This window comes from Diceros bicornis, chromosome 26 (assembly GCF_020826845.1).
Source record: "Diceros bicornis minor isolate mBicDic1 chromosome 26, mDicBic1.mat.cur, whole genome shotgun sequence".
NCBI lineage: Eukaryota > Metazoa > Chordata > Mammalia > Perissodactyla > Rhinocerotidae > Diceros > Diceros bicornis.
Genome location: NC_080765.1, coordinates 32,969,360 through 32,996,054, shown reverse-complemented (window position 1 = coordinate 32,996,054; position 26,695 = coordinate 32,969,360). Strand labels below are relative to the sequence as shown.

General features: G+C 48.0%; 1 protein-coding gene across 2 annotated transcripts in view; it reads right to left on the bottom strand.

Annotated features, from left to right (window-relative positions):
- TMC7 (transmembrane channel like 7) overlaps positions 1-20,545 on the bottom strand; it is a 51,729-nt gene extending 31,184 nt beyond the window's left edge. The window contains exons 1-3 of one of the 2 annotated variants that reach the window (XM_058569952.1): positions 20,464-20,545; positions 3,952-4,195; positions 2,717-2,865 (exon numbers count right to left, since the gene is read on the bottom strand). In XM_058569952.1, coding sequence (XP_058425935.1) covers positions 2,717-2,865; positions 3,952-4,195; positions 20,464-20,530 — 460 coding nt within the window. In that variant the 5' untranslated portion in view covers positions 20,531-20,545. The remainder of the gene's footprint in view (positions 1-2,716; positions 2,866-3,951; positions 4,196-20,463) is intronic. The other variant, XM_058569953.1, reaches the window with a different exon arrangement.
- Positions 20,546-26,695: the final 6,150 nt, after the last annotated feature.

The window sequence follows — 26,695 nt, the reverse complement described above, 5'->3', positions numbered from 1 at the left end:
ACAATATTTTATAGTTTTCTGTGCAGAACTATTACATATTTTTCTTTAGATCTAGTCTTAGGTGTTTGATGTTTTTTGATGCTTTTGTAAATTGTACCATTTTAAAAATTTCATCTTCTAAATTTTTGTTGCTGGTATATAGAAGTACAATTGGTTTTACATATAGATCTTGTATCTAGCAAACTTGCTAAATTCACACATTAATTCTAATAGTTTGTCTTTTTTATTTTCTACAAATAAATCATCTCATCTTCAAAAAGAAGATATTTTACTTCTTCCATTCCAGTCATTACCCCTTTTCCCTCACCATTGTGCGTTGGCTAGGACTTCCAGGAAGATATTGAATAGAATCAGTGATAATTAGCACCCTTTTTCTCATTCACAATCTCAGGGGAAAAGTTTTCAATATTTCACCATTAAGTATGATGCTTGCTGAAGAATTTTTATAGATATTTTTTGCCAGATTAAGAAAGTTCCCATCTATTTCTTATTTGCTATGAGAATTGAATTTTATCAATACTTTTTCTGCAGCTGTTGGGATGATCATACCATTTTTCCTCTTTATTCTGTTAATGTGGTGAATTACTTTAATTGATTTTCAAATAAAAACCCAACCTTCTACCAGATAATAATTAAATTCCTAAGGACAGACAGAAAGCACTCTGCAGAGTGAGGGTGTCTGCTTGCTCTTGGTGGGGGCAAAGAACTTATCTTCTGAGACTGAAGATATAAGAGACCCACAGTCTTTGCTTTTCTCTAAACCCAGCAACCAGGCCAGAGCAAGGAGCTTAATGATCATATCTTCACTTCCTGCCAGAGAAGTACCTGGCCAGCCAAGAAATCACAGGAGTAGAGCCATTGAAGAGAGAATCAAGATCCCAGGTCGCCAGAGAGAAATCACCATCCAACATACAAGCCACTTTCTGAATGAAAAATCTCCAGAAAGGCCACCACTTAATAAGCGGGAAAGTTGGGCATGGCCACCGAAACCTTGAGCTCTGAAGCTTGACTGCCTGGGCTCAAATCCTGGGTCTGCCCTGTCCTTGCTGAACAACCTTGGGCAAGTATATTAACCTCTCTGAGCCATGCAAATGATAAATACCTATAGGAAAGGTTCTTGTAAGGATTATCTGAGATGATACGAGTAAAACGTTTAACACACTGCCTCATAGTAAAGGCTCATAGTAAAGGCTCAGTAAAGGTCAGCTTCTATTATTTTGCTCCAAACATGATGTTACAGTTGGATCTCAAAAGAAAAAGTACTGGATGGTTGAAGTTTTAAGTGAGCCTATGAAACTCCTTGGACATTATGTTCATATTCTCCCAAGAAAACAACAATAAAAAAAGTAGTTCATGGAACAGATTACCAATGGTATTTTATAGGTCTTAAAATAGTAATAATGGGGACAACAATGCCTTCCATTTATCCTGCCACATTCCTTACAAACTTTATAAAATTTCCATTTTAGCAGTTTCAAGGAGGTGCTTGTAAATTGTTTTGCTTTGTGACAGAAACTATGTAACCCTAAGAGGTATCTTCCCCGGGCTCTGCTATGTCACTCAAAGGTTTAAATGTTTTTTCTAATTTTATATTTTGGCACAACTTCCAATTTTTGCATACTTGCTATGGGCTGAATTGTGTTCCCCGCCCCCTTCATATGTTAGAGCCCTAACCCCTAATGTGACAGTATTTGGAAATGAGCCTTAGGTCATGAGAGTGGGCCCTCATGCTGGGATTAATGCTCTTGTAAGAAGAGGCACCAGAGTACGTGCTCTCTCTCCCTCTCTCCCCACAAGTGTACACAAAGAAGAGGTCATTAGAGGACACAGTGAGAAAGTGGCCTGATCTTGGACTTCCAGCCTAAAGAACTGTAAGAAAATACATTTCTGTTTTTTAAGCCGCCCAGTCTGTGGTCTTTTGTTAGGGCAGCCTGAGCTGACTAATGCAATACCACATCCCCACTCTCATCATTATGGGAAAGTAGGGATTCTCAGGATTTTCAGGGCCATGGGTGCCTTTGGCAGTCTGGTGAAGCCTAATGAGCCCCATCTTGGAATAATGTTTTTAAATGCACAAAATACAAATGGACCTACAATTATCATAAAATTAAAAACTAAATTTGTGATAGATTAATACATATGCATCTTCATTAGCACATTAAATAACAAGATCTAGGAACAGATCTCTCTTTTTTTTTTTTTTTTGGTGGGGAAGATTAGCCCTGAGCTAATGTCTGTTGCCAATCCTCCTCTTTTTGCTGAGGAAGACTGGCTCTGAGCTAACATCTGTGCCAATCTTCCTCTATTTTGTATATGGGACGCCGCCACAGCATGGCTTGATGAGCGGTGCGTCGGTGTGCCCCCAGGATCCGAACCAGTGAACCCTGGGGCTGCCGAAGCAGAGCAAACTTAACCACTATGCCATCGGGCCGGCCCCTCCAGTGACAGACCTAATAATGGCTATAATTTCAAAGTAGTGATGAGCACAAATGGTATTCCAAGATAACTACTAGAACTGGAAGGGACAGAAAAACATCTGTGATTTTCCTGGTGACAAAGACAGAGGTCCTGCTAATCCTAAGCGTGGTGTTGCTCCACTCATCTTGGAAGAAAGTGCTAAATTTCAGCTAGAGGTTAGTGAAAATGAAGCTGTACGTTTTTGCCGGGCACAGAGGACTTCTGCGGAGGAGAACGTGCAGAGTGTGGGGCGTGGTACCTTCTATGCTGCGAATGTCCTCCCGCCACAGCTCCAGGTGGGAGGCCATCTCTCGAGCCTTCTCTAGGAACCTCTTCCAAGACTTGCTGCTATACCGTTTCCACTGGTCCCACTCGGATAAATACTTCATTTGGGTCTCCTGAATGTCCCTGCATTAAAAAACGAGCAAGGCAATGACCGTGGCAGCCTCGCCAAGCCTCGGCATCAAATAAAACCCCAGCTGAGAGGATGTGGAAAACGCGGAGCCTCATACATTGCTGCTGGGAATGTACAATGGTATGGCTGCTAGGGAAAAGTCTGGCCATTCTTCAAAAAGTTAAACACGGAATTACCATACGACCAAGCAATTTCACTCCTAGGTAGTAATCCAAAGAACCGGAAACAGGGTCTCAAACAAACACTTGTACATGAATGTTGATAGCAGCACAATTCACAAGAGCCAAAAGGTGGAAACAACCCAAGTGTCAATCAATGGATGAATGGATAAACACAATGAGGTATACCCATACAATGGGATATTACTCAGCCATAAAAAGGAATAAGGTACTGATGCATGCTACAATTTAGATGAACCTTGAAAACATGCTAAGTGAAAGAAGCCAGGCAGAAAAGGTCACATGTTGTATGATTCCATTTACAGTCATGCGTTGCTTAACGACAAGGATACGTTCTGAGAAATGGGTCAGTAGGGATTTTGTCATTGTGTGAACATCACAGAGTGTACTTACACACACCCAGATGGTATAGCCTACTACACACCTAGGCTCTATGGTACTGATCTCATGGAACCACCATCATATATGCGGTCTGTTGTTGACCAAAATGTTGTTATGCGGCGCATGACTGTATATGAAATGTTCGGAATGGCAAATCTATAGGGACAGAGAGTAGATTAATGGCTGGCAGGGGCTGCAGGGAGGGGGAAATAGAGAGTGATTGCAGACAACAATGAGGCTTTGAGGGGGTTGCAGAGCTGCAAGATGGAAGGAGCCTGGGTCTCCAAATGACTGTAAAGTTCCCCCTTGACCTGAACCCAGGACTTTTATAGGAGCAAGAAATAAACTTCTAAAATATTGAGCTATTACATGTGTAGGTCACTTCGTCACAGCAGCTTAGCTTACCCTAAGTAATAAACTTTTAATTATGTGAACTCTTCAGGAAATGCATTCCATGCATAAAACACACCTCTGCCCAAAACATACATCACATGCCTCCCAGACGGCTAATGAACAGACCTTAGTCTCCGCTTCTCAGAGATGTTCAGTGCGTACTTGCGAATGGATTGGCTATTGAGGTTTTCAGTGATCCCGCCCTCCAGCTGGGAGCTGTAGGAGTCTGTCGGCTTCAGCAAAGTGTCACTCTGCTTGTCTCGGGAAGGGATGGTCGTCCTCTTGCGCGCAATGGACCGGTAGCTTGGCAATTCTTGAAGGAAATTCACAGGAGGAGAAGAAAAGCAACTGGAGTCCAAAGAGAGGCTCTCTGGGTAAAAAAGAAGAAAACCATCATTCACCCCAGGGAGCCCGGGAGCCAAAAACACAACTTGTACAGGAGACTTAGATCTCAGAGACCATAAGGAAACCTTGCAGACAGCCACTCGCCTGGGCCTCTGACAAAAGCATTTGTATCTGAATTATTTTATTTACAAGCTGATGCTCAAGATGATGAAATCATCTGCAAATGGTTCATTTTCAGCAGATGTGTTTGCAACTATGCTTGAAGTTACATGATATCTGAGTTCTTTGTTTAGTTGCAGCCACTAGCTAATGTGTGGCCTTGGGCAATTATTTAAACTCTGTTCTTCATTTGTCAAATGGGGCTAGTAATATCTGCCCCAACTGTCCTCACACAGTGTAGGGTATAATGATGTATGGGATAAAACTTTGAAAAGTATAAAGTGCTATGCAAACGCATAGCGATAACATCAATAACAACAATAATAATAGCGTTTAAAGAGCATTTCCTATGCACCAGGCACTGTATTAAGAACTTCACACGCGCTCATGAGATCTGGACTGGCCCTGTGGTCTGCCTGGGCCAACAGAAAGCAGTGGAAGTGATGCTGTGCTGGTTCTAAGTCTTGCCGCCTTCTGCTGCTCTTTGGACCCCGGGTGCTGCCATGTGAACAAACCCGAGCTAACGTGCAGCAGGACGAGACCACATGGAAAAGGGATGATGGCTCAGCTGAGACCATCCCAGACCAGCCGACAGCCAGTGTCGCCCAGCTGCCCACAGATTCTCACACATACTGAGGTAGGGACTATGATTATCCCCATTTTACAGATGAGAAAATAAAGTCATTGACAGGTTCCCCAACCCCTTGCCCAGGCCCTCAAAGCCCTGCATGATCCGACTCCTGCCTACCTCTGCAGCTCCTTAGGCTCTCTGCCCTCCAACCAAACATTTTTTAGGATTGTTCAGAAACTAAAATGAGCCCATGTTCCCTCCTCCTCAGAGCCTTTGCATATGCTATTTCCTCTGCCTGGAATGAACCTGCCCCACCTCTTTATCCTATTAGCTCCTACTCAAATGTCACTTCCTTGGGGAAGTCCCTGCCTCACTGCAGTATTACAAATGCCTTGTCACACATTAGCCCACACCTGGTAAGTCCTTTACAGCACTTACACAATCCGTAAAAACAGATTTATTTGGGTGACTGTGTGAGTACGTCTATCTCCCCCAGTGGACTGTAAGTTCTCAGAGGGCAGGGACTGCAATGATTTCCTCCCCATTGCAATCCAGGATCTGGCAGCATCCGTGACTCAGAATAGGAGTTCAATAAATACTTATTGGATGATGGATGGACGGATGGACGGACGGACGGACGGGTGGATGGAGGGATGGAGGGATGGATGGATGGATGGATGGGTGGATGGGTGGATGGATGGGTTGATGGATGGATGGATGGATGGACGGATGGACGGGTGGGTGGATGGGTGGATGGATGGATGGATGGGTTGGTTGATGGATGGATGGATGGATGGATGGATGGATGGATGGGTGGATGGGTGGATGGGTAGATGGGTGGATGGATGGGTTGATGGATGGATGGATGGATGGATGGATGGGTAGACGGATGGACGGGTGGGTGGATGGGTGGATGGATGGACGGATGGGTTGATGGATGGATGGATGGGTGGGTGGGTGGATGGATGGATGGGTGGATGGGTGGGTGGATGGACGGGTGGGTGGATGGGTGGATGGGTGGGTGGATGGACGGGTGGGTTGATGGGTGGATGGGTGGATGGGTGGGTGGATGGATGGATGGGTGGATGGGTGGGTGGATGGATGGACGGATGGACGGGTGGGTGGATGGGTGGATGGATGGGTGGATGGGTGGGTGGATGGATGGATGGGTTGATGGGTGGATGGATGGATGGGTGGGTGGATGGATGGATGGGTGGACGGATGGGTGGATGGGTGGATGGATGGACAACATTTCTAATTCCCCCATGCTTAGAGAGCCTGTGAGTGGGGCACTGGAAACAGAACTAGGTCTGCCTGACTCAAAAATCCACATTCACTCTACTACAGCAGGCCACAGCTGGAGGCCAAGTTTTGCTGGGCCTTGCGCAGTGGTCTAAGAAGTGAGGGCTTTCTGTTGAAGATCAGGGATGCCAGCTTTAGGATGGGTTTTATTCCTGATCCGACTTCAGTTGTGGGAAGACCACCCCGAGGGGAGACAGGACACAGGGAGAGGAGGTAGGAGGCAGCCATAATTACCTAAGCAATTACCCCTCGAGGCAGCAAAGCTTCTATGGCTTAATGTTAGATGCTAAATTGCTTGGGTTTGAATCCTGGCTCTGTCAATTATCAGTTATGTGTCTTTGGGAAAGGTACTTAACCTCTCTGAGCTTCAGTTTCCTCATCTCAAATATTCATTCGACAAATACATCTACCTGCGTCAGATCTGGAGCTAGTGATACTGCAGTGAACAAGGCAAACGCCCTACTCACATGGCACTTATTTCTGAGGTGGGGGCAGGGAAAGACCAGACAATGAATAGGCAATAAAAACTATGCCATGAGGTGATGAGTGCAATAAAAAAACAGAGTGGGATAAGGGGACAGAGGCGATGGTCAGGGTGAACTGTTTTTGACAAGGTGGGGTCAGATATGGTCTCTATGAAGGTAGCATTTAAGCTGAGGCTGAATAGAGGGAGGGTGTGAGCCCTGTGGATACTGGGAAGTGCATCCTGAGAGAGGCAGATAGCAAGTGCAAAGGCCCCGAGGCAGTGGTGTGCATGGCACGTTTGAGGAAGAGCACGGAGGCCTATGCGGCTGGAGAAGAGTGAATGACCAGGAGCCTGGTTAGGCTCTTTTGTTGGTGGCCCCCAATGAGCCACTCCAGCCCTTCTGTGGTCCCCTCCCTTGAATCCAGGCTGGATCTGTGACTTGCTTTAATCAAAGGCTGCAACAGAAGTGATGCTCTGCCAGTTCCAGACCCAAGCCCTACAAGGGCCTGGAAGCTTCCACTTTTGTGCTTTTGAGAGCCCTGGGCTGCTATGTAAGAAGTCCGGCTATGCTGCTGGGACAACCACGTGGAGAGGAAGAGGCCCCAAGCCTCTAGGGACCACGACCAAGGAACTGGCTGACAGCAAGAACCAAGCTTATGACCCCAGCAAGCCCTCGCAGCCAGTGCCCAGCCCTCCAGGTCACCCTCGCCGGGCACCACTGTGGGCACGAAGAAGCCATGTGGACACTCCAGCCCCAGCACACACGACACACAGCAGAGCAAACTGTCTCCTCCGTGCCCTGCTGACTTCCTGATGCACAGAATCAGCAGGCACAATAAAACGGCTTAAGCCACCACGTTTGGAGTCGTTTGTTAAGCAACAATAGGTAAGTGGGACAGGGAGAGCGGAAAAGCGGAGGGCAGAGAGGTGGCTGGGGCCAGACCAAGCCAGACTTCGTGGGCTGTGCTAGGACCCTCGGATGGCGCAGACAGGAGGCCACTGTGGGCTCTGAGCCACAGCACGTTGTGATCTGATCGTTTTAAAGGATCATTCTGGAGGCTGCGAGGCTAATGATGGGACTCACCACAGGGGTAGCTTATGAGCATTAAAGGCGATCATATAGGTAGAAACGCCCAGCCTGGTGCCCGGCAGACAGCGGGCCCCAAGAATGCACTTAGAGCTGGGGAGGAGGACCCAGCCTACGCCTTGCTCTGAGCTGCAGACTGCCGGGGCAGATCTGTAATCTCGGCCTCTCCGATGGGCATGTTCGGACACAACGGAACAGCTGTCCCACTGCAGATGACACACAGACACGCGCCTGGAGGCCCGCCACTGGCCAAGTGCAAGCCTGCACATCTCCCTCCACCTCCCATTTCCCTGCCCAGCACCCCCTGAGGATGTGACACACTTCCATTAGTAACGGGGGCTCCAGAAAGCAAATACAGGGGGCGGGGCGTGGGGGGTCTGAAGGCTAGAGGGCCCGAGCCCTGGCTGGAGGCCGCTCCTCCCTCTGGACAGCAACAAAGAGCTGTTATTAACCAGGAACAAAGGCCTTCGAATATGCAGCAGCACTGAACTCCTGAATATTCAACAACCCTGGGGTCACCAACTGGGCTGAAGCTGGAGCCTGGGCTGCTTGTCACCCACTAGCCAGGCCACCCCAGGCAGGACAAAGGCTGTCTCTGAGTCGCATGTCTCTCATCTCAGGAACGGGAGATATAAGACCACGGACCTCATCCCCGGAATCACGAGGATGGAGTTATAAATAACAAACAGTATCGCCTAGGACTCACGGAGCACTTCCTTGTGCCAGGCTATTCGAGGTACGCCACACGCATCACCACACTTACTACTCTGAACTGCTCCTTGAATAGAATTATCCTGTTTTACAGATGAAGAAACTGAGGCCTGGAGAGATGAAGCGCCTCGCCCACTCACACAGCTAGCACCTGTTGGAACTAAGAACCTAGCACAGGTTTTTCAGATGCCGAGGCTGGAGTCTTCACCATGAAACAATTCAACGGGCCATGGAAAGTGCTTCCCGAACACTAAAATGCCGTGCTAATTAAAGTAACGATTTGTTTGTTCTCGCATACATTCCACGGGCAGAATATGTCCTATTTCACATTTCGTAATGACACAGTCCCTAAAAAAACTGCATTTTCAAAATGGCCATTCTCGAAGAGGAATGATTTTTCCTTTTCAGATATTCCTGGGAAGTTCTCCAACTTCAAAATAAAAAAAAAAAAATCACCACCATGCTTTTGAACACAGGCCCCATTATTTTTATAACTAGGATCCACCTCCAACTGTTTTCACACAGGACCACACACTTTTCAAAGCGTGCCATCACCCGACGTCTCACCCTGACCTGCAGAGGTCGCTTCCAGGAGAAGGCGTCACTGCCCTGGCTTTTCCACAGGGAAACTGAGGCCCAGAGAGATGGCGGCTTGCCCAAGGCTTTGATGATAAGAGAGATTCCTGGTTCTGCCGCTTCTCAGAAAAGCAGCCTGCGTCACCTCTCCGAGCCTCGGTTTTCTCATCCTTAGAGAACAAGAATGTCTCATTATAGCTACTGTCAGACATTCTCCTGAGTCGGTCCACCTGAGTGTCCCCAGCATGGCCGCTTCAGTCCTGTGCTCAGCATGCGGGCTACCTGTCGACTGTACGCACGGGAGGCTGGAGCATATCTCAGATATCGTGGGGCCTCCACCTAGAAATGCTTAGAATCTGGTGGCCATCAGAGCCCGATTTTAGCAATGAGGAGATTATTTAGGTGGGAAGATGACTAGGTAATTACGGGAGGTGTGGGGGCAGGGGCAGGCCTAACTCTTCTCTGGTCTCTGGTATTCTTCCAGGTTAAGGACAAAGTTAGTCTCTCTGAGGCTGAGAGCAGTGTCTTGCTCACAGAAGGCCCTCCAAATGAAGAAGGAAGGAATGAAAGGGCAGAGGCGGACGCATCTGCAGAGCATGCTTAGATCCCAACTTTCTCAGCAGCTCTTTCCACAGGACACAAAATCCTACCAATGGGCACAAACACTCCCAGGAGGGGGGCACAGACCAACTGTGACCTAAATGGCACTAAAACCACCACCAGCCTCCCTCACGGGCTTGCCAAGAACCTAGCCCAACCGTATTTGGTGCTGGGTTCACTTCCTACTCACGGAATCATGGAAACTCTGGGACCTTCTGGGTCATCTGGTCCAGGCATCTCGCCAGCTACCATGGGAATTGGTTCTGTCTGACAACTTGCATGGCGCCCCTCTCTGCACAGGACTCTGGGCCAGGGGCTGGGACTCTGGAGAGGACAAAGGTTTGCAGACTTGCTTCCTTCCTCAATGAGCGTCGCCCCCACTGCACTCATCCCTGTCATTATTCCATCCTCTGCCCTCATTGTTTACTCGTGTGTTGTCTCTGACCCTCCCCCCCATTAGATTGTAACCTCCATGAGGGCAGGGACCCCATTTCTGTCCTTCATCACTGAGTCCCCAGAGTCTAGCATGGAACCTGCCAAACGGTGGATACTCAACAAACACCTGCTGAGTGAATGAATGAACAAATGAACGAATTTGGTGCTGGAAATACAGGCAACAGTGGATCACCCACCAGGCAGACCTAAGTATGTGCTTAGCACGCCAGCAAAGCAGGGGCACCAAAAAATGAGAAAAAGATTTAAGGAATGTAAGCACTGAATATGATTCTTTTCTATAGGGGTGATATATTTTTTTCACAATTGAAAAAAATTTTAAAGGAGAAAAAAAAAAGCTGCCAAAAAATATTGGTTGAGATGTTGACCATATATTACACTCTTCTTATTTCCAGAAGAAATTCCTCTCTCCCTGCTTCCTTTACAAACCAGCCCTACGAGAAACGTGCTTTGTTGCTATTTCTCAAGAAATGTTCAAATGGCACGTGCACACCAGTTTGATATCACCAATAAGGCAGTGCAGACATCGATTTCAGAACTTTTTGGACTTCTTTTTACTCATAGTCTACGGTTTGACGTTGTTTTTATTTCGGATGCTAACCCGACGTGGGGCACCAGAGTAATCAGCGCTCACAGCCAGCAAAGGGTCTTATCAAGGGGTCACAGTCCAGCGGATCTAGTTGAAGCTGCTATGACATCCCCACCAAGTGTCCGAGGCCAGGGACTCATCACCCCCTAATTCCTGGAAAGGCCACCCTCCACCCATTCATCCATTCACTCACATACTCGGTCACTTGAAAACATTTACTAAACAATTGCTATGTGCCAAGCACTGTTCTCAGACTGGAACACAGCCTTGAATACCACACAGAAATTCCCCTGCCTTTATGGGACTTCTAGCTGGAGGAGACAGATGGTAAACAAGCGAGAATACTATATTTCAGATAGTGATGTGTGTGGAGAAAGATAAGACAGGGTGGGTTTGAGCAAAGCCTGAAGGAAAGGAGGGCAAGAGCCACAGAGTGATCCGGGAGAAGAGCAAGCGCAAAGGCCCTGAGGCAGGACATTGCCCAGCCAGTTCGAGGAAGGAAGCAAGGCCAGTGCGGCTGGAGGAGAGGGAGCAGGAGGAGAGTGATGGGGTAGAAGGTTGGGGGGAAACAGACCAGACCACACAAGGCCTATGGGCCATAGTGACGACTTTGGCTTTTAGTTGAGTAAGGTGGGAACTATGAGGGGTTTTGAGCAGAGGAACGACATAATCTGACTCAGATTTAACAAGAGCTCTCTGGCCAGCCCTGTCGCTATTTCTGTCCTTGAGCTGTGCAGGTTGGCATGGCTATGTCCCATGCCAGGGCATCATGTGTCAAGCTGCACCGTCCTTTGGCAACAGTGGACATGTTCTTTATCAGCATTGACCAATTACTACTGAGCAAGTGAAATGTGGCTGGTGAGAGTGAGGAAGTGAATTTTTAATTTCATCAGACTGTCTTAAATTTACAATTCCATAGCCACATGTGGCTAGTGAATTGGACAATGTGGACGGGCCTCATTCACAGGAGCCCAGAGCCTAGTCTGAGAGGGGAGGAGCGAGGGCCCTTGGGAGGCTCTTCCATCTGCCAGACTTCAGAACTGCAGGGCTGGGAGGACACCCATGAGTCACCCACCTGGCACCTGGGTGGGGCCTGGGCATTGGCTGAGTCCAAGGCTTTATGACCAGACGAGCAAACAGTTTTTAGGAGCAGTGACTAACTGGGTAATCAGAGCCACGCTGGGCCCAGAACCCAGGTCTCCTGTTTTTCAAGCCAGTAGAGCATCCGGTGGGCTGTCTGGAGCAGTCACTGTGATTCTGTCTGTCTGAGGAGGCTACATGATGGTTGAGAACACAGCCTCCAAAGCCCGCTGCCTAGATTCAAATCCCAGCTCCATGTGCCACCTGTGCAACCTGGCAAGTGTCTTGACCATTCTGTGCCTCAGTCTTCCCACCTGTAAAATGGGGATAGTAGTTCCCACCCGGCACAGCCATCCTGAAGTTAGATGGCTATTATATGTAAAGTGCCTAGAAAAGAAGTCAGCAAACCTCTTCTGTAAAGAGCCAGATAGTACTTACTATTTACTACATGGTCTCTGTCACAACTATTCAACTCTGCCATTGTAGCAGAAAAGCAGCCATAACCCATAAATGAATGCACACGACTGCTATTTTTGCTGTTGTTGTTGTTAGTGCTGTCGAGTTGATTCCGACTCCTAGGACCCTGTGGACAGCAGAGCGGAACCCTGCCCTGTCTTTCTGCAGCATCCTCTCACCTTCCGGCACTCTATCAGACAGTGCTCTGCTGCTGCTCATAGGGTTTTCATGGCCAATTTTTTCGGAAGTGGGTGGCCAGGTCCTTCTTCCTAGCCTGTCTTAGTCTGGAAGCTCTGCTGAAACCTGTCACCATGAGTGACCCTGCCGGTATTTGAAATACTGGTGACATAGCTTTCTGCATCACAGCAACATGCAGCCATCACAGTACAACAACCGACATCCAGGTGATGTGGTTCCCTGATTAGGAAATGAACCCGTGCTGTGGCCATGAGAGCACCGAATCTTAACACTAGACCACAGGGCTGGCTGACCGTGTCCTAATAAGACTTTATTTATAAAATTAGGTGGCGGCCCCAATTTGGCCTGTGGGCAGTAGTTTGCACACCCCTGGTTTAGGGCCATGCCCGGCCCATTGTGCTACACACGTGTAGGCTGTGACCCTGGTTATTTATTGACGAACTAAACGTACAGGAAGATTTTATATTTGCTGTGGCGGATCTTCTTGCTATGGACCAAGCCACTCCTTATGCGGAATGTTTCTCTTCCTTGGCAAGGACTTCTCCAAAAAAAGGTTTCCAACATTCCTGGAAGCAGCAATAATTACAACTAGCCTTTCCTGAGCCTTGAGCATGCACCATGATTATGCCAAAACCTTTACATACTTATCTCCTGTCATCCTCACAATTACTTTATCTCGCAGGTCCTTCTTATGTATTACCCTCATTTTGCAATATGGAAAGTTTGAGAAGATAAGGACTTTGCCCAAGGGTGAGCGGAGGTCTGAACTATGAGAGCAGAGATCTCAGCATGTCTCATTCAATCAGACACCCCTGGCAGTTAGCATGGGGCCTGGCCCACAGATGCTGCATAAACATTTGTCAGACGGATACACGGACACACTGACTCTAGATTCACAACATCAATGTCCTTCTGTCTCAGTAGTTTGTCAAGTAACTTCTCAGAGCCTCAGTTTCCACGGGGGTAAAATGGGCACATAGCACCTACTTCATTGAGTTGCTGTGAGGAATTCAAGAAAGTTACACGCTTGAGTCCAAAATCAAACAGCTGACCTGGGCCCACCAGATCCTTAGGAACTGGCTCCTGCTCGCCTGACCCCATCCTGTCTCCTCCTCTTCCAGGATCCAGATTGAGGCCTCCTCAGATACACCAAGGTCACGCCCACCTCCAGCCCTTTGCTCTCCCTGTGGCCTCCCTCTGAACGCTCTTTCCATCTGCATGTCATAGTCACCTGCACTGGCTCCTTTACATCCTTTGGCCTTGACTCAGAAGTCCCCTCCTCGGTTAATCTCCAAAATATATAAAGAACTCACACAGCTCAATAACAAAAAAAATAACAACCCAATTAAAAAATGGGCAAAAGATCTGAACAGTTATTTTTCCAAAGCAGATATACAGATGGCCAACAGGCACATGAAAAGATGTTCAACATCACTAATTATTAGGGAAATGCAAATCAAAACTACAATGAGATATCACCTCACGCCCGTCAGAATGGCTATAATTAACAAGACAGGAAACAACATGTGTTGGAGAGGATGTGGAGAAAAGGCAACTCTCATACACTGCTGGTGGGAGTGCAAACTGGTGCAGCCACTATGGAAAACAGTATGGAGATTCCTCAAAAAATTCAGAATAGAACTACCATACGATCCAGCTATTCCACTGCTGGGTATTTATCCAAACAACATGAAAACACAAATGCATAAAGATACACGCACCCCTGTGTTCACTGCAGCGTTATTCACAATAGCCAAGACTTGGAAGCAACCTAAGTGCCCATCAAAGGACGAATGGATAGAGAAGATGTGGTATATATACACAATGGAATACTACTCAGCCATAAAAAGACAAAATTGTGCCGTTTGCTACAACGTGGATGGACCTTGAGGGTATTATGCTAAGTGAAATAAGTCAGAGGGAGAAAGTCAAATACCGTATGATCTCACTCATAAATAGAAGATAAAAATAACAACAACAAACACATAGAGGCAGAGATTGGATTGGTGGTTACCAGAAAGGAAGGCGGGAGGGAGGAGGGGGAAAGAGGTGATTCGCACATGTGTGTGGTGATGGATTGTAACTAGCCTTTGGGTGGTGAACATGATGTAATCTACACAGAAATTGAAATGTAATGATCTTCACCTGAAATTTATATAATGTTATAAACCAACATTACCTCAATTAAAAATAAGAATAATAATAAAACACACACAACAAAACAAAAACAACAAAAAAAGTCCCCTCCTCAGAGACACCCTGCCGATGGCTCCATCTAAGCAGGCCCCTCCTCCCTCTCCATCACATCCCCTGCTTATTCCCTTCTCCGATGTGATGGTTAGCTGCAACTACCCTATTTTCCTCTCTACCTGTTTAGTGACTGACTAGAAGCTTCGTGAAAGCACGCCCCTTGCCTGCCTCCTTCACTCCCAGACCCCACGCCTGGGCCTGGTGCTGGTGGCTCAGGAGCATTTCCCTTCCTCCTCCTCTTGGCGGGGGGAGGCCAGAGCCCCCCGCTAAAGATCTGGGTGGTCCCCCACCCAAACAGCGCTCCTTTAAAAAGCAACCAGATTGCAACAAAGGTTACAACACTGGGAAGTCATTTCCCTCTTTTATTCCTCTCAATTCTGCACTTCCTGAAAAAAACAAAAACAAAAGAAACCACCGAGGGCCTTTGGGCCGAATCGGGTCTGAGTTGCTGAGCAGAGCCCGGCCTCTTTGAGACAGAGGGGAAAAAATCACTCCAGTCTGAGGGCCGGCTCACTGGAGAGCCGCTGTGGCCTGAAAATGGGCTTGCGGCTCTCGCTGTGTCCAAACCTACTGCAGATCCCTCCCTCCTGGGACGCCTTGAAGGTGATGAGTGACCTGGGTGAGTGGGCTTAGCAGATAAGGGGGGAAAAATAAATACCGCAGGTGGAACGGTTACTTGTCTCCGAGTTTAATACAATCTATTGGATTGAAACAGGCCAAAGAACAGCTAACTATATAAATATCTAATAGCATATCTCCAGAAAGTATAGGCACACAGCACACGTAGTCATCAAATCTTATCATATTCGGGCTACAGAGGGCCCAAATAATAAGAATAAGAATAAGAATAATGCTAACAACTACCATTTGAGTGCTCAGTGCCCGCCAGGCATGGTGCTAAGCCTTTGATGTGCTCATCTCATTAAATCCTCTCAGTGACCCCAGCAGATAGGGGCGGGATTATCGTACCCATTTTATAGATAAGAGGACTGAGGCTCAGAGAGGTAACAGGACTTGCTCAAGGCCACAGAGCTGATAACGGGCCAAGTTGGGATTCGTGCCTGGGCCAGGCAGGCTCCATAAATCTGCCACCAGAGGTTCTCTTCATTTAACAACAAAAAATCCAGTTCCAACTCTACTCACAGGAGGTGTCTAAAGGGGCTGTATCGTTTTATCACTTTCCCCTTCCAGGTGTTCCCTGCTCCAAAGGCCCAGACCAATCCCACCCTCCGGCAAGTGGGTCAAGTCAGAGTTCCCCAGGTCCCCTCGGGAGAGCAGTGCCCTCCGAGGAAGAGGGGGGAGGCCAGCGGCTCTGCAGCCGTCACACAGGTTTTGATTCTGCCCTGCCGTCACACGACGTGATCTGGCCATCTCGGTTGAGTCACTTCGGCTCCCCCGCTGAACAATGGGCTAACGGTCACAGTCACTCCCCACAGAAGGGTCAGGAGTCCCTGAGGTCGGCCATTCCTCAAGAAGTTAGACACAGAATTACCACAGCATCCAGCAGTTCCCCCCCTAGGTGTATGCCCCAAAGAACTGAAAACAGATGTTCAAACAAGAACTCGCATCTGAATGTTCACAACTGCATTCTTCCCAATAGCCAAAAGGTGGAAACAATCCAAATGTCCATCAACGGATGGAGGGATAAACAAACTGTGGTACATCCATACAATGGAATATTATTCAGCCATAAAAAGGAAGGAAGTACTGATACCTGCTACAGCATGGATGAGCCTCGAAAACATTGCTTATGCTCCGTGAAAGAAGCCAGTTGTAAAAGGTCACATATTGTCTGATTCCATCTACATGAAATGTCCAGAACAGGCAAATCCATAGAGACGGAATGCAGATGGGTGGTTGCCAGGGCTGCGGGAGGGGAAACAGGGAGTAATTGCTAGGTAATTACTGGGTACAGGGTTTCCTTCGGGGGTGATGAAAATATTTCGGAACTAGATAGAGGTGACGGCTGCACGACATTGTGAATGTGCTAAACGTCGCTGAACTGCACACTTTCAAATGGTGGATTTTGTTATGTGAATTACGCCTTAATAAGAGAAAAAGTCACTGCATGCATGCTAGTAGAAGATGACCCAGTATGAGGTACTTAGTGACTCGAATATTGCAAACATTTGGCAAAAGGGAAAAGCCATGAAGAGTCATTCCATTCGACAAACACAGAACATGCCAGGCACCATGGGGCTGAGGGGCTGAGGTGGGCAAAATGTCTCCTGCAGGGACTTGAAACAGGGCGGGGTCTTTGCCTCTTGGAGGAGGTGACATTCAAGCTGAGATCAGAAGCCTGAGGAGTCAGCCGCAGAAGGGCAGAGTGCAGGGCGTGCCAGGCAGAGGGAACAGCGGCTGCCAAGACCTGAGAAGGGAAACGCTGCGAGGGACTAGCGGGGGGCCGGGCCTGGGGGGAGGCTGGGGAGGTCGGCAGAGGCCGGCTCAGAGCGACAATCCTCTCGAGAGGCCCTGGGACAAGGTGGCCCTCCAGCCTTTACTCCTATCAGAGCCCCCACTTGGTAGATGGGGAAACTGAGGCTCAGAAAAGGAAGTAACTTGCTCAAGGCCGTACAGCTTAAGAGGCTAAGTCAGTGTCTGAACTCTGGTCTGCTCAATTTCAAAATCCCTGCTCTTAAAAACAATACAACGTGAGAGACTCAAGAATACAGTTCAAGGAATACTTTGACAGGGCGAGGCCAGCGGGCTGCGTGGGCACGGAGAAGGGGCACGAAGTCCAAACTGCGGGAGGGGAGGTGGTCAGGGAAGGCTTCTGGGAGGAAGTGACAGCAGACGGAAAGAAGAGAAGTGGGGTATGCCTTCTAAGGAAGTAAGACAATGGCCCCCATGGTAGAGGGAACAGAAGGAGGTTTGCGGGTTCAAGAAGCAGTGTGGGGACCATCAGGCAGGTGTGGGGGCAATAGGGAGCTAAGACAGCAGCCAAATCATGAAGAGCATCCACTCAACTGATATCTGTTGAAGGCCTACTATGCACCAAGCACTGTGCTGAGCATTGGGACGCAGCGGTGAGCCAACCAGGCCCAGCCCCTGCCCTGCTGGAGCTTGTCTAGCAGGGGAGGCAGAGACTTAGCAACAACAGTGAACACTCCCCCGGCCCGTGGTAGCCAGTCTCCAGGACGGCCCCCAGTGATGCTCTCCCTGCAGTATCTTGCCATTCAAGCCCTTATCTAGGCCCTTCCACACTGAACAGGGCAGACCCATGTGACCAATAAGATACTGCAGAAATAACACAGCGTGATTTCCGAGACCAGATCGTAAAGGATATCACAGCTTCTGTCCTGCTCTCTCCTGGATCATCTGCTCCAGGGGGAGCCAGCCGCCATGTGCCAAGCCTCCGGGAGGCTCCCTGGAGAGCAACTGAGGCCTCCCGCCAACAGCCAGTGTCGAGCGCCACCCATGGCAGCAAGTCATCTGGGAAGGGATCCTCCAGCCCCAGGCAAGCCTTCGGATGAGTGCATCCCTGGCTGACACTGCAACCTCACGAGAGACCCTGAGCCGGAAACACCTGGAGAGGTCACTCCCAAATTCCCGACCCACAGAAACCGTGAGAGAAATGATTTTTATTGTTCTAAGACACTAAGTTTTGGGGTAATTTGTTACACAGCCTAGATAACTAATACAAGCACTTACTAAGTTCTTTATGTAAATTAACTCTCTTAATCCTCATAATGACCCCCTGAAACAGACACTATCATTATCTCCATTTAACACATAGGGAAACTGAGGCACCGAGCCTTACTCAGACAACACCAGTAAATGGGAAAACGAAGATTGCATCTGGGAAACCAGAGTCTAGCCTCACAACCAGTGTGGCTGCGGGGACGTTTCATTTATTCATTCATTCATTGAACACATATTTAGTGTCTACCATGTGCCAGACACTGTTCTAGGTCCTAGGGAAAAAGACAAAGCCACTGCTGTTCATGGCACCCACATTCGAGAAGGAGAAACAGCCAATGAACAAGGGAACAACCAAACCAGATGACTTCAGTGGTGGAAAGTGCTGTGAAGGAATAGGCAAGGCCACTGATCAGGGGAAGAGAGGCGGGGGGCACTTCTTTAGACAAGATGGCTCCAGAGGGCTGCCTCTCTGCCGTGACACTTGAGCAGAGACCTGATAGGAGGAGGAAGAGGCTGCCATATGAAGATCAAAGAGAAGAGCAGATGCAAAGGCCCTGAGGCAGAAACGACCTTGATAAGTAGGGGGAATGGGAAGCCAGTCAGTGTAGCTGGAGCAGGATGGGTTAAGGGAAGGTCATAGGGGATGACCCGGGGCGGGCCTGGAGAGGGGTCCAATCATAAGGCCCGTTGGCCACCACGGAAAAGCCTGCGTTTGTTCTCAGAGCCGTGGGAAGCCACTGGAAAGTTTTAATTAAGAAGGAGAGTGGTGTGAACTGTTTTATCCTTTAGAAGGATGCACATTCCCCACTTTGTAAACCAGGCCCCTTCATCTCCTGCCCCACTTCAGCTATCTTCCATGATGCCCATACAGCAGGACATGGTTTAGAAAGTGCTACAAAGTTACAAATATGGTCCCTTCTGAGCCACCCAGGCCGGTGGGTACAATGTCATAAAACATCATCTGTCGAGGGATGGGGGAGACCTTTCAGTCACAGGGGTCACCTATGATACCCAGAAAAAGATGCTTAGAGACCCCCCCTTAAACACCTAGCAAAGATCCAAGAAAGAAGAATCTCACGCCCTCTGTATGCGAAACTAGGGCTGGCATGTTAAATGTGATGGATTGTGCTAAAACAGGAGGAAGATAAATAGAAACCAATTAGAAAAATACGTGAATGCACATTATTGAAAGGCTGAAATTGAGCTGATGACAGCAGTATTAATAACAAGCTGGGAAAAAATTAGCATCAAACCTGATCTGACTTCTGTTTTCTATTTCTGGAGCAAGTTCCCCCAGTTTGGGTCTCTCTAGATGTCTTTTCTTCTTCTTTTAAATGTTGAGAACAATCCAATCAGAAAGGGCCAATGCCCAAATCTACAGTCATGTTCCACTGTAAATCCTTGTAACAAAATCTCTGTTCTCAAATTGAAATAGAGAAAATGCTGCAGATGAAGCTCACAGCAGGCTCTAGTCTTTTGCTAGGGGCAAACTAAGCTACAAACGCTACAAGGAAGCCCGCCAGGGTGCTGGCAAGTTTTCTATCTTGACTGGGTGGTGGCTGTACACATTTATGTAAAAGTTCACAAAGCCGTACTTCACTGTAACTTTTACCTAAGAAAATATAGTACTTGGCCGGCTACCATTCATTGTGTCTTTCTATGTACTGTGCTGGCACTTCACACATTTTTCTCTCCACGAATCCCAACAACATCCGATTCCCATTTTCCCGCTGAAGACCTTGAGGCTCAGAGAAGGCAAGCCACTTACCAAAGATCACACAGCACTAAACAGCCAGAGGCAGAATTCAGTTCCCAGCCCGTCTAATTGTAAAGGCGGAAATGTCTGGGAGGCAGGCACCTCGTACCAGAATGTGAGGGCTGGCGGGGATCTCACGATCTTTTCATTTAACAGATAGAGTTGGAGACCGGCCCAGGATCCCCAGACCGGCCAGGAACGGGAAGGCAAACCCACTACGGTCGGGACTCCCACTCCAGTGCTCCTTGCGGCAGGGCATGCGCCCTGTGACCTGGATGAGGATGGGCTGGAGGAGGGGGAGCAGGAACGAGAAAGATCGCTTTCCCCCAAAGGCAGGGGGCCGGGCGGGGAGGAGGGAAGGAGCCGGGCCGGCCGGAGCGCGGTGCCCGCCGCCTACCTTGGTGCGCGAAGGGCCGCCCGCCGGGCCGGCCGGGCGGGAGCGCGCTGGCGCTGGACTCGCTCATGGCCGCGCCCCGCGCCCCGCGCCCCGCGGAGGCCGCCGGAGACGCGCTCGGCACCGCCGCCGCCTCGCCGGCCGCCCGCCCGGAGCCGGGATTCCAGGTCCCGCCGACGTCACAGGGGCGGGGCGGGGCCGGGGCGGCGCTCCCCACGCCCGCCGCCGCGGGACCCCCGCGCGCGCGCCGCCGGGGCAGCCGGGGAGGCCGGCTGCAGCGCCCGGGAGGCGCGCGACGGCGTCCAGCGGCCGTGAGAAGGCGCCGCCTCCCAGGTGTCTTCGTAAACCGAAAAGTGTGTAATTGAAATAACCCAGACGCCAAAAGTGTGTATCCAGCAGGTTACCATTTGGGTCCAAAAAGGAATAAAAAGAATGTGTTTGTGCCTGTCTGTAAATGCGTAAGATACCCTTCCAGTGCGGAGCTGGGGGGCTGGATGTGAAAGGCGTGAGGATTTTCACTACATGGCGTATTTGTCTCAAAACATCAAATTAAAAGTAAATGCCAAATATAAATCGATGCCAAATAATTAAATGTAACTGTATATATACTTGTATATAATACAAGTAATTGCCAAACTAAATAAATACTAAATGGGGAAGTGCCGATAAATCTCCTGTGCAGAAGAATTCCAAATAATTTATATAGATACTTCAAGGAGGTGGGGCATAATTAAAACCTGTGGACAGTTAGCCATTAATGATTAGGTAGCTAGTAAGTAAAGTTTCTTAGTTATTAATTGTAGCTTTTAGTTATTCACCCGCCCCTTGTTAGCTGTGCTGCTTAGGCAATATATTATCTGACTCCCGCTAGGTTCCTATAGATGACATCCCTCATGCTTGGGTCACCGTGGTAAGGGATGCTTGAGTTGTTTTTCAGGAACTAAGAGTTGACCCCTGTCCGGTTCAAGCAGGTAGAGACCGCCAACCCACCAACCGGTTGCAGGTATCGATAGGTGACCTCTGACCTCAAGGAACTGAAAACTCCACCCTCAGATCATGGTAACGCTGCCGTTTTGTGAACCTGCGTCCTGTGAAGAGCTATGAAGCTTGGCCACGCTTGCACAGGTCATCAGTTACCTCACTCCTCCTCTCCTCCAATCATCTATCTCCACACTTCAGACCACCCAACCCCTTTATCCCATAAATATCCCTAATCCTCATTTTTGGGGGAGGCAGATTTGAGATTTGTTCTCCCATCTCCTCGCTTGGCTGCCTTGTGAATAAACCCTTTCTCTGCTGCAAACTGATTGTCTGGGTGATTGGCTTTTCTTGCGACGGGCAAAATGAACCTGGTTTGGTAACATCACTCCCCACTCTTTAAGTGTGGGCTGCACAAAGTGACTTCCTTCCAAAGAGGACAGAAGGGGGGAGGATGCAAGTAACCCTGCCTGGATAACACCTGAGAAACTCTCAGACAGATGACCAAGGTCAACATCCACAGTGGTAAGTCATGTTGATGGTACGCACCCTCAATATGATGTGATAAGAATGACACTTTCCCTATGGGATCTTTCTCCCCAAAACCCATAACCCCAGTCTAATCCTAAGAAAAACATCAGACAAACCCCAATCGAGGGACATTCTACAGGATACCTGATCAGCTCCACAAAACTATCAAGGTCATCAAAACAAGGAAAGTCTGAGAAACTGTCACAGCCAAGAGCAGCCTGAGGAGACATGACCACTAGTGTAATGTGGTAGCTGGGATGGGGACATGGGACAGAAAAAAGTAACAACTAAGCAAATCTGAATAAAGTGCAGCCTTTAGATAATAATGATGTGTCAACATTGGTTCATCTACTATGAAAAAGGTACCATACTGATGGAAAATACTAATAGTCAGAGAAACTGAGTCTACGGTGTATGGAAACTCTCTATACTATTCTCAAAATTTTCTGTAACTCTAAAACTATTCCACAATAGAAAGATTAGTTTTTTTAAAAAAGAATTGCTTGGTTCAAAATAAAGGCTATTTGTATTGTAATTAAGGGCAGGGTCACTGGGTTTCCAATTGGAACCTAGTTTCCAATTATTCCCCAAGTGAGCTGGGCCACACGCCTCAACCTCTCTGAGCCTCTGATTTCTCACCTATCAAATGGGGATATATTACCAGGTCCCCGGGCTGTGGTGAGATTAATCACCTCAAGCGCCTGGCAGAGCATCTGGGGGGAAAACAGCCCTAATCTGGATGCCAACCTCACATTTACACAAATGAAAATCCAAACAAAGATATAAATGTAAAAAGTAAAACCATGAAAGTACTAAAAAAAAAAAAAGGTGTTTTAAGTATCAGAGAGAGGAAGGTCTTACTAAGTTGGACACAAACCCAGCAGCCAAAGGCACGATAAATTCAACTACATAAAAATTTTACATTCTGCAATACAAACAATGACATTTGTACAAGGATATTCCTTGCAATGTTGTTTGGACTAGCAAAGGCTGGGAGCAGCCTGAATGTCCATAGATAGGAGGCTGGTTAAATAAATTTTGACACATATGTACAGCTATTATATAGCTCTATATGTAGACACAGAGAAAGTTCCACGTATGTGTGTATAATTAAGTGAAAAAAGGTGTGGAAGTGTATCAGGTAAGCTACCATTTAGGTAAAGAAAGAACAAGAATATGTATATGATTTTAAATGCACAGTATATCTCAGGACAAGGGGAGTTATTTACTGATTACCCTTTTTTTAATACTGCATAGACATATTACCTATACATGCACAAATTTTTAAAAATTACCTTAAAGTCTATGGCACAGAGGAATGTCAACAAATGATGGCTGTTTCTGTCTTGAGACAATGCCTCCCTCTTCCCTTCCTCACTAGAGACCACCTCCCAGCCCCGGATTCCAGCCTACAGATCTGGGCGGGGATGGATAGCACCCATTTTCTCTACAAATGGAAGATAGAGTGGGGTGGAGGTGGCGGTCACTGGGCTGGGGCCCCGGGGAGGAGCCTCAGGACTCCGGGCGCTCATCTCCCTCCTGCTGGTCTCCCCTGGCACCTGGCCCTGGGCTGGGTCTGCACCCTGAGCAGCTGAGGCCTCAGGCTCTCCGCAGGGCTGAGCAATGAACCCAGACTCCCTAAGGAGACTCCTTCCTCCCAGGAGAGGCCTAATTTGACAAGAATAAAAATAGGGTCGTTCTTCCGGAAAAGATCTCAAAAATCTCCTGTCTGAAGGAAATAGAAGAGGAAGAAGTCTGGCTGGCAGCCGGACAAACAGAAATTCAGACAGAAAGATGGCGAGCAGGCCAGAAAGCAGAACCAAAAACGGAATCCTTGATTCCATAGGTTGCTTTGTGTCAAAGGGAGGCACATGGCTTGCCACAGCGCCCTCTATCGGCGCTCTCAGTCCTAGCACTTTATTTTTACTACCTGCCTTGTCTATTTCCTACGCTGGAATGTGAGCTTGGTGAGGGCTCTCTTTTATTATTAGGGGAATAATAACAATAATAACTGCCACTTAATGAGAACTTACTCTGTACCAAACCCTTATCACGCGTTACCTCGGTTAACCTTCATCATCCTAAGACAAGAGGAACCCTCAATCCGTATTTTACAAAGAACCGTGGTGCAGAGGAGCAGAGTGGAATCATTGCTCTTCTCTCCCCCACCCCACCAGCCGTCGCCTAACCCAAGCACCGCCACCTCCGCACGGCGAGGACTGCCTCCTGGCTGTCTCCCTCCCTTGTCCAAGCCTGGTCCACCCAGCAGTCAGAGCCAGCTTCTGGGAAAGGAAATTGACCTTGTCGTTTTCCTGCTTAAACACCCCCTCCTCCTCCGGTGTTTCCTCTTGCCGCTTAGAATACACACTCAGCCTCCTTATCATGTGTGGACCAGGCTTCCCAGGATCGTCCAATCCAACCCCGTCTCCTGACATTTCCACTGTCACTGCCTTCCTTTCTGCTCCCTGAGCACACCTAGCATGTTCCAGCCTGCGAGCTTCGTGCTTGCTGTTTCTCTCTCCCTGGAACCTGCACCTCACACTTGCCCGTGATTTTGTCTGCTTCTGCCTTAACAGCCCCAAGTTCACATAAACTCTGTGAAGACTGCGCAGAGGTCTCTGAGTCGCAATTCCCAAATCCTGGGAGGGAGAGTCTGATATATTTGACATTAATCAAGAGTAAATTCCTGGCCCCATCAACCATGTTCTTAATGCAGGTTGTCCTGGTAGAAACAGGGCTCCCGTGCATCTTACTCTCTTTCTCCTTCCTCCCTCCCCCACCAACTGTCATTCCACAAGTTGTCTACAAGAGAAACACTTTGTAAACTGCAAACCTCTAAATAAATGTTAATACAGGAGCTGTGGCTGTGTAAGACTTATAACTACGGGGTTGCAAAATGGAACAAAGGAGAGGGTATTTTACATACCACAGATGCACGCAAAGAAAGAGCATCATTTTAGTTCATTTATGGCAAAAGAATTAGCCAATGTCTTTGCTACTCTGAATTTTCATGGATAATTTGAGTTTGCTGTTGGTTTATTTGCTTTTTTACTCAATTGGCTGGTTTATAGAAACAACGTCTTTAGCAAAATGTTTTCTTCACCTTCTGACACGTTCCCTGATCTGCACCAAAGTTCTGGCACCTGCTGATTGATAAGAGATTGTTGTAAAGATCACAGCTCTTTCATTTGCCAGCAGTGATCACCCAGTCTGATTCTCTTCAAGGATAATGGGAATTTACTGGGATGATACTGGGCAAGACGTGGCTGAGCCTCAGGAGATGGGAACCAAGGACTGGAGGGAACCAGGAAGGTGGTTCTCTCCCCCTCTCTCTCATTTTGGCTTTTCTCTGAGGCTGCCTGTTCCTTCTCATGCCACATCCCACCTTTCTGCCTTTCTGCTTTCCAGGACGGGTGGCAGAAAATAGTAGGCAACAGCAGAAGCTGTCAGAGCTGACAGATCCTCGGTGTTCTGTCTCTTTCCCTCTCTCTATCTGTGCTTTTCTGAGTAATTCCTAAGTCAGTTATTTAAGGGTCACACTAGCCACGTTTTTATTCACATTTGGGAAACATTTTCCTGAAGGATTATAGAATTTGCCCATAGATATCACCTTCTGAGGAGAAGACAGCAGTGAGTGTTAAGTATGACATGGACAGAAGAAGGAATCATCTGCTGTGGGTTGCTAAGCCTTGGTCCTACAGGCCAGGGTGTCTTCCTCCAAGAGAGGCCCGAGCAGAGCAGTAAGTGTTGTAGGATAGTGCCATAGATTTTGAGTCAGGAATTTGTTTCTTCTTCTCTATTAGGAAAAAATGTTCAGTAATTGAAAAAAAAAATAGAATGGGTATAAATTATTTGAAGGAGGTTGTATTAGGAATTCTTTCATTTGCAAGTAACACAACACCAAGTTTAGCCCTTAAGGGCATTTTTACTTAATAAGATATTTCAAGATGGACTTGGCAACTCATCAATGCCATCAAGGACTTAGGTTCTTTCTGTCTATCTGCTTTGCCATCTGTAGCATGTTGCCTTTTTGTCTTCATGGTTGCAAGACGGCTGCCACTTCTCCAGACATCACATTCATGTTCAAGGTGGTAGAAAAGGATAAAGGAGAAAGTCAGCAGAATTTGACACTATGGCCACCCTTTGCTGTCAGGAAGGCTGAGGAAGTCAGGATCTGGTTTTCTAGCTTCTAGAATGGGGTTAGGAATGAATAGAAGGTGGTCCAGCCAAGAGTGTCTGCTATAGCTCTTCTTCAATAGCAAGTAATACGAATGTTCATAAAGGAGGGGCAATTGTATTAAACCAGTACTGCCCCGGCTCCCCTTCTCACTCCCCCCGACCCCAGCTCCTAGAGCAGGTGGGAAATCCTGGCACAGAGCAGGGAATTCTCCCTGGGTCACAGGCCCTCCCGCACTGACCGTGCTTTCCTCTGAGGTCCCTCTGTCCGGGACACGCTGAGAGCAGAACCTCCACATCCCACTGCCATTTGCACTGCTCCTTCTGTTCCTTCCTGCGGGGTCTTGAAGAAGTTCGGGGTGGTGGATGTAACGTGGGAGAGTGAAACAGGCTTGGTACCGTCCATGAGCATCTGTACTAATGAAGCAGAAGCCAGGCCAGCGTGGAAGAACCTGATCTCAAAATGTGTCTCCAAACACACAGACCACTCACAGGGTCCCCGCAGGAGAAATCAACTTACCAGCTTGTCATAATTATAATAAATCTCCAT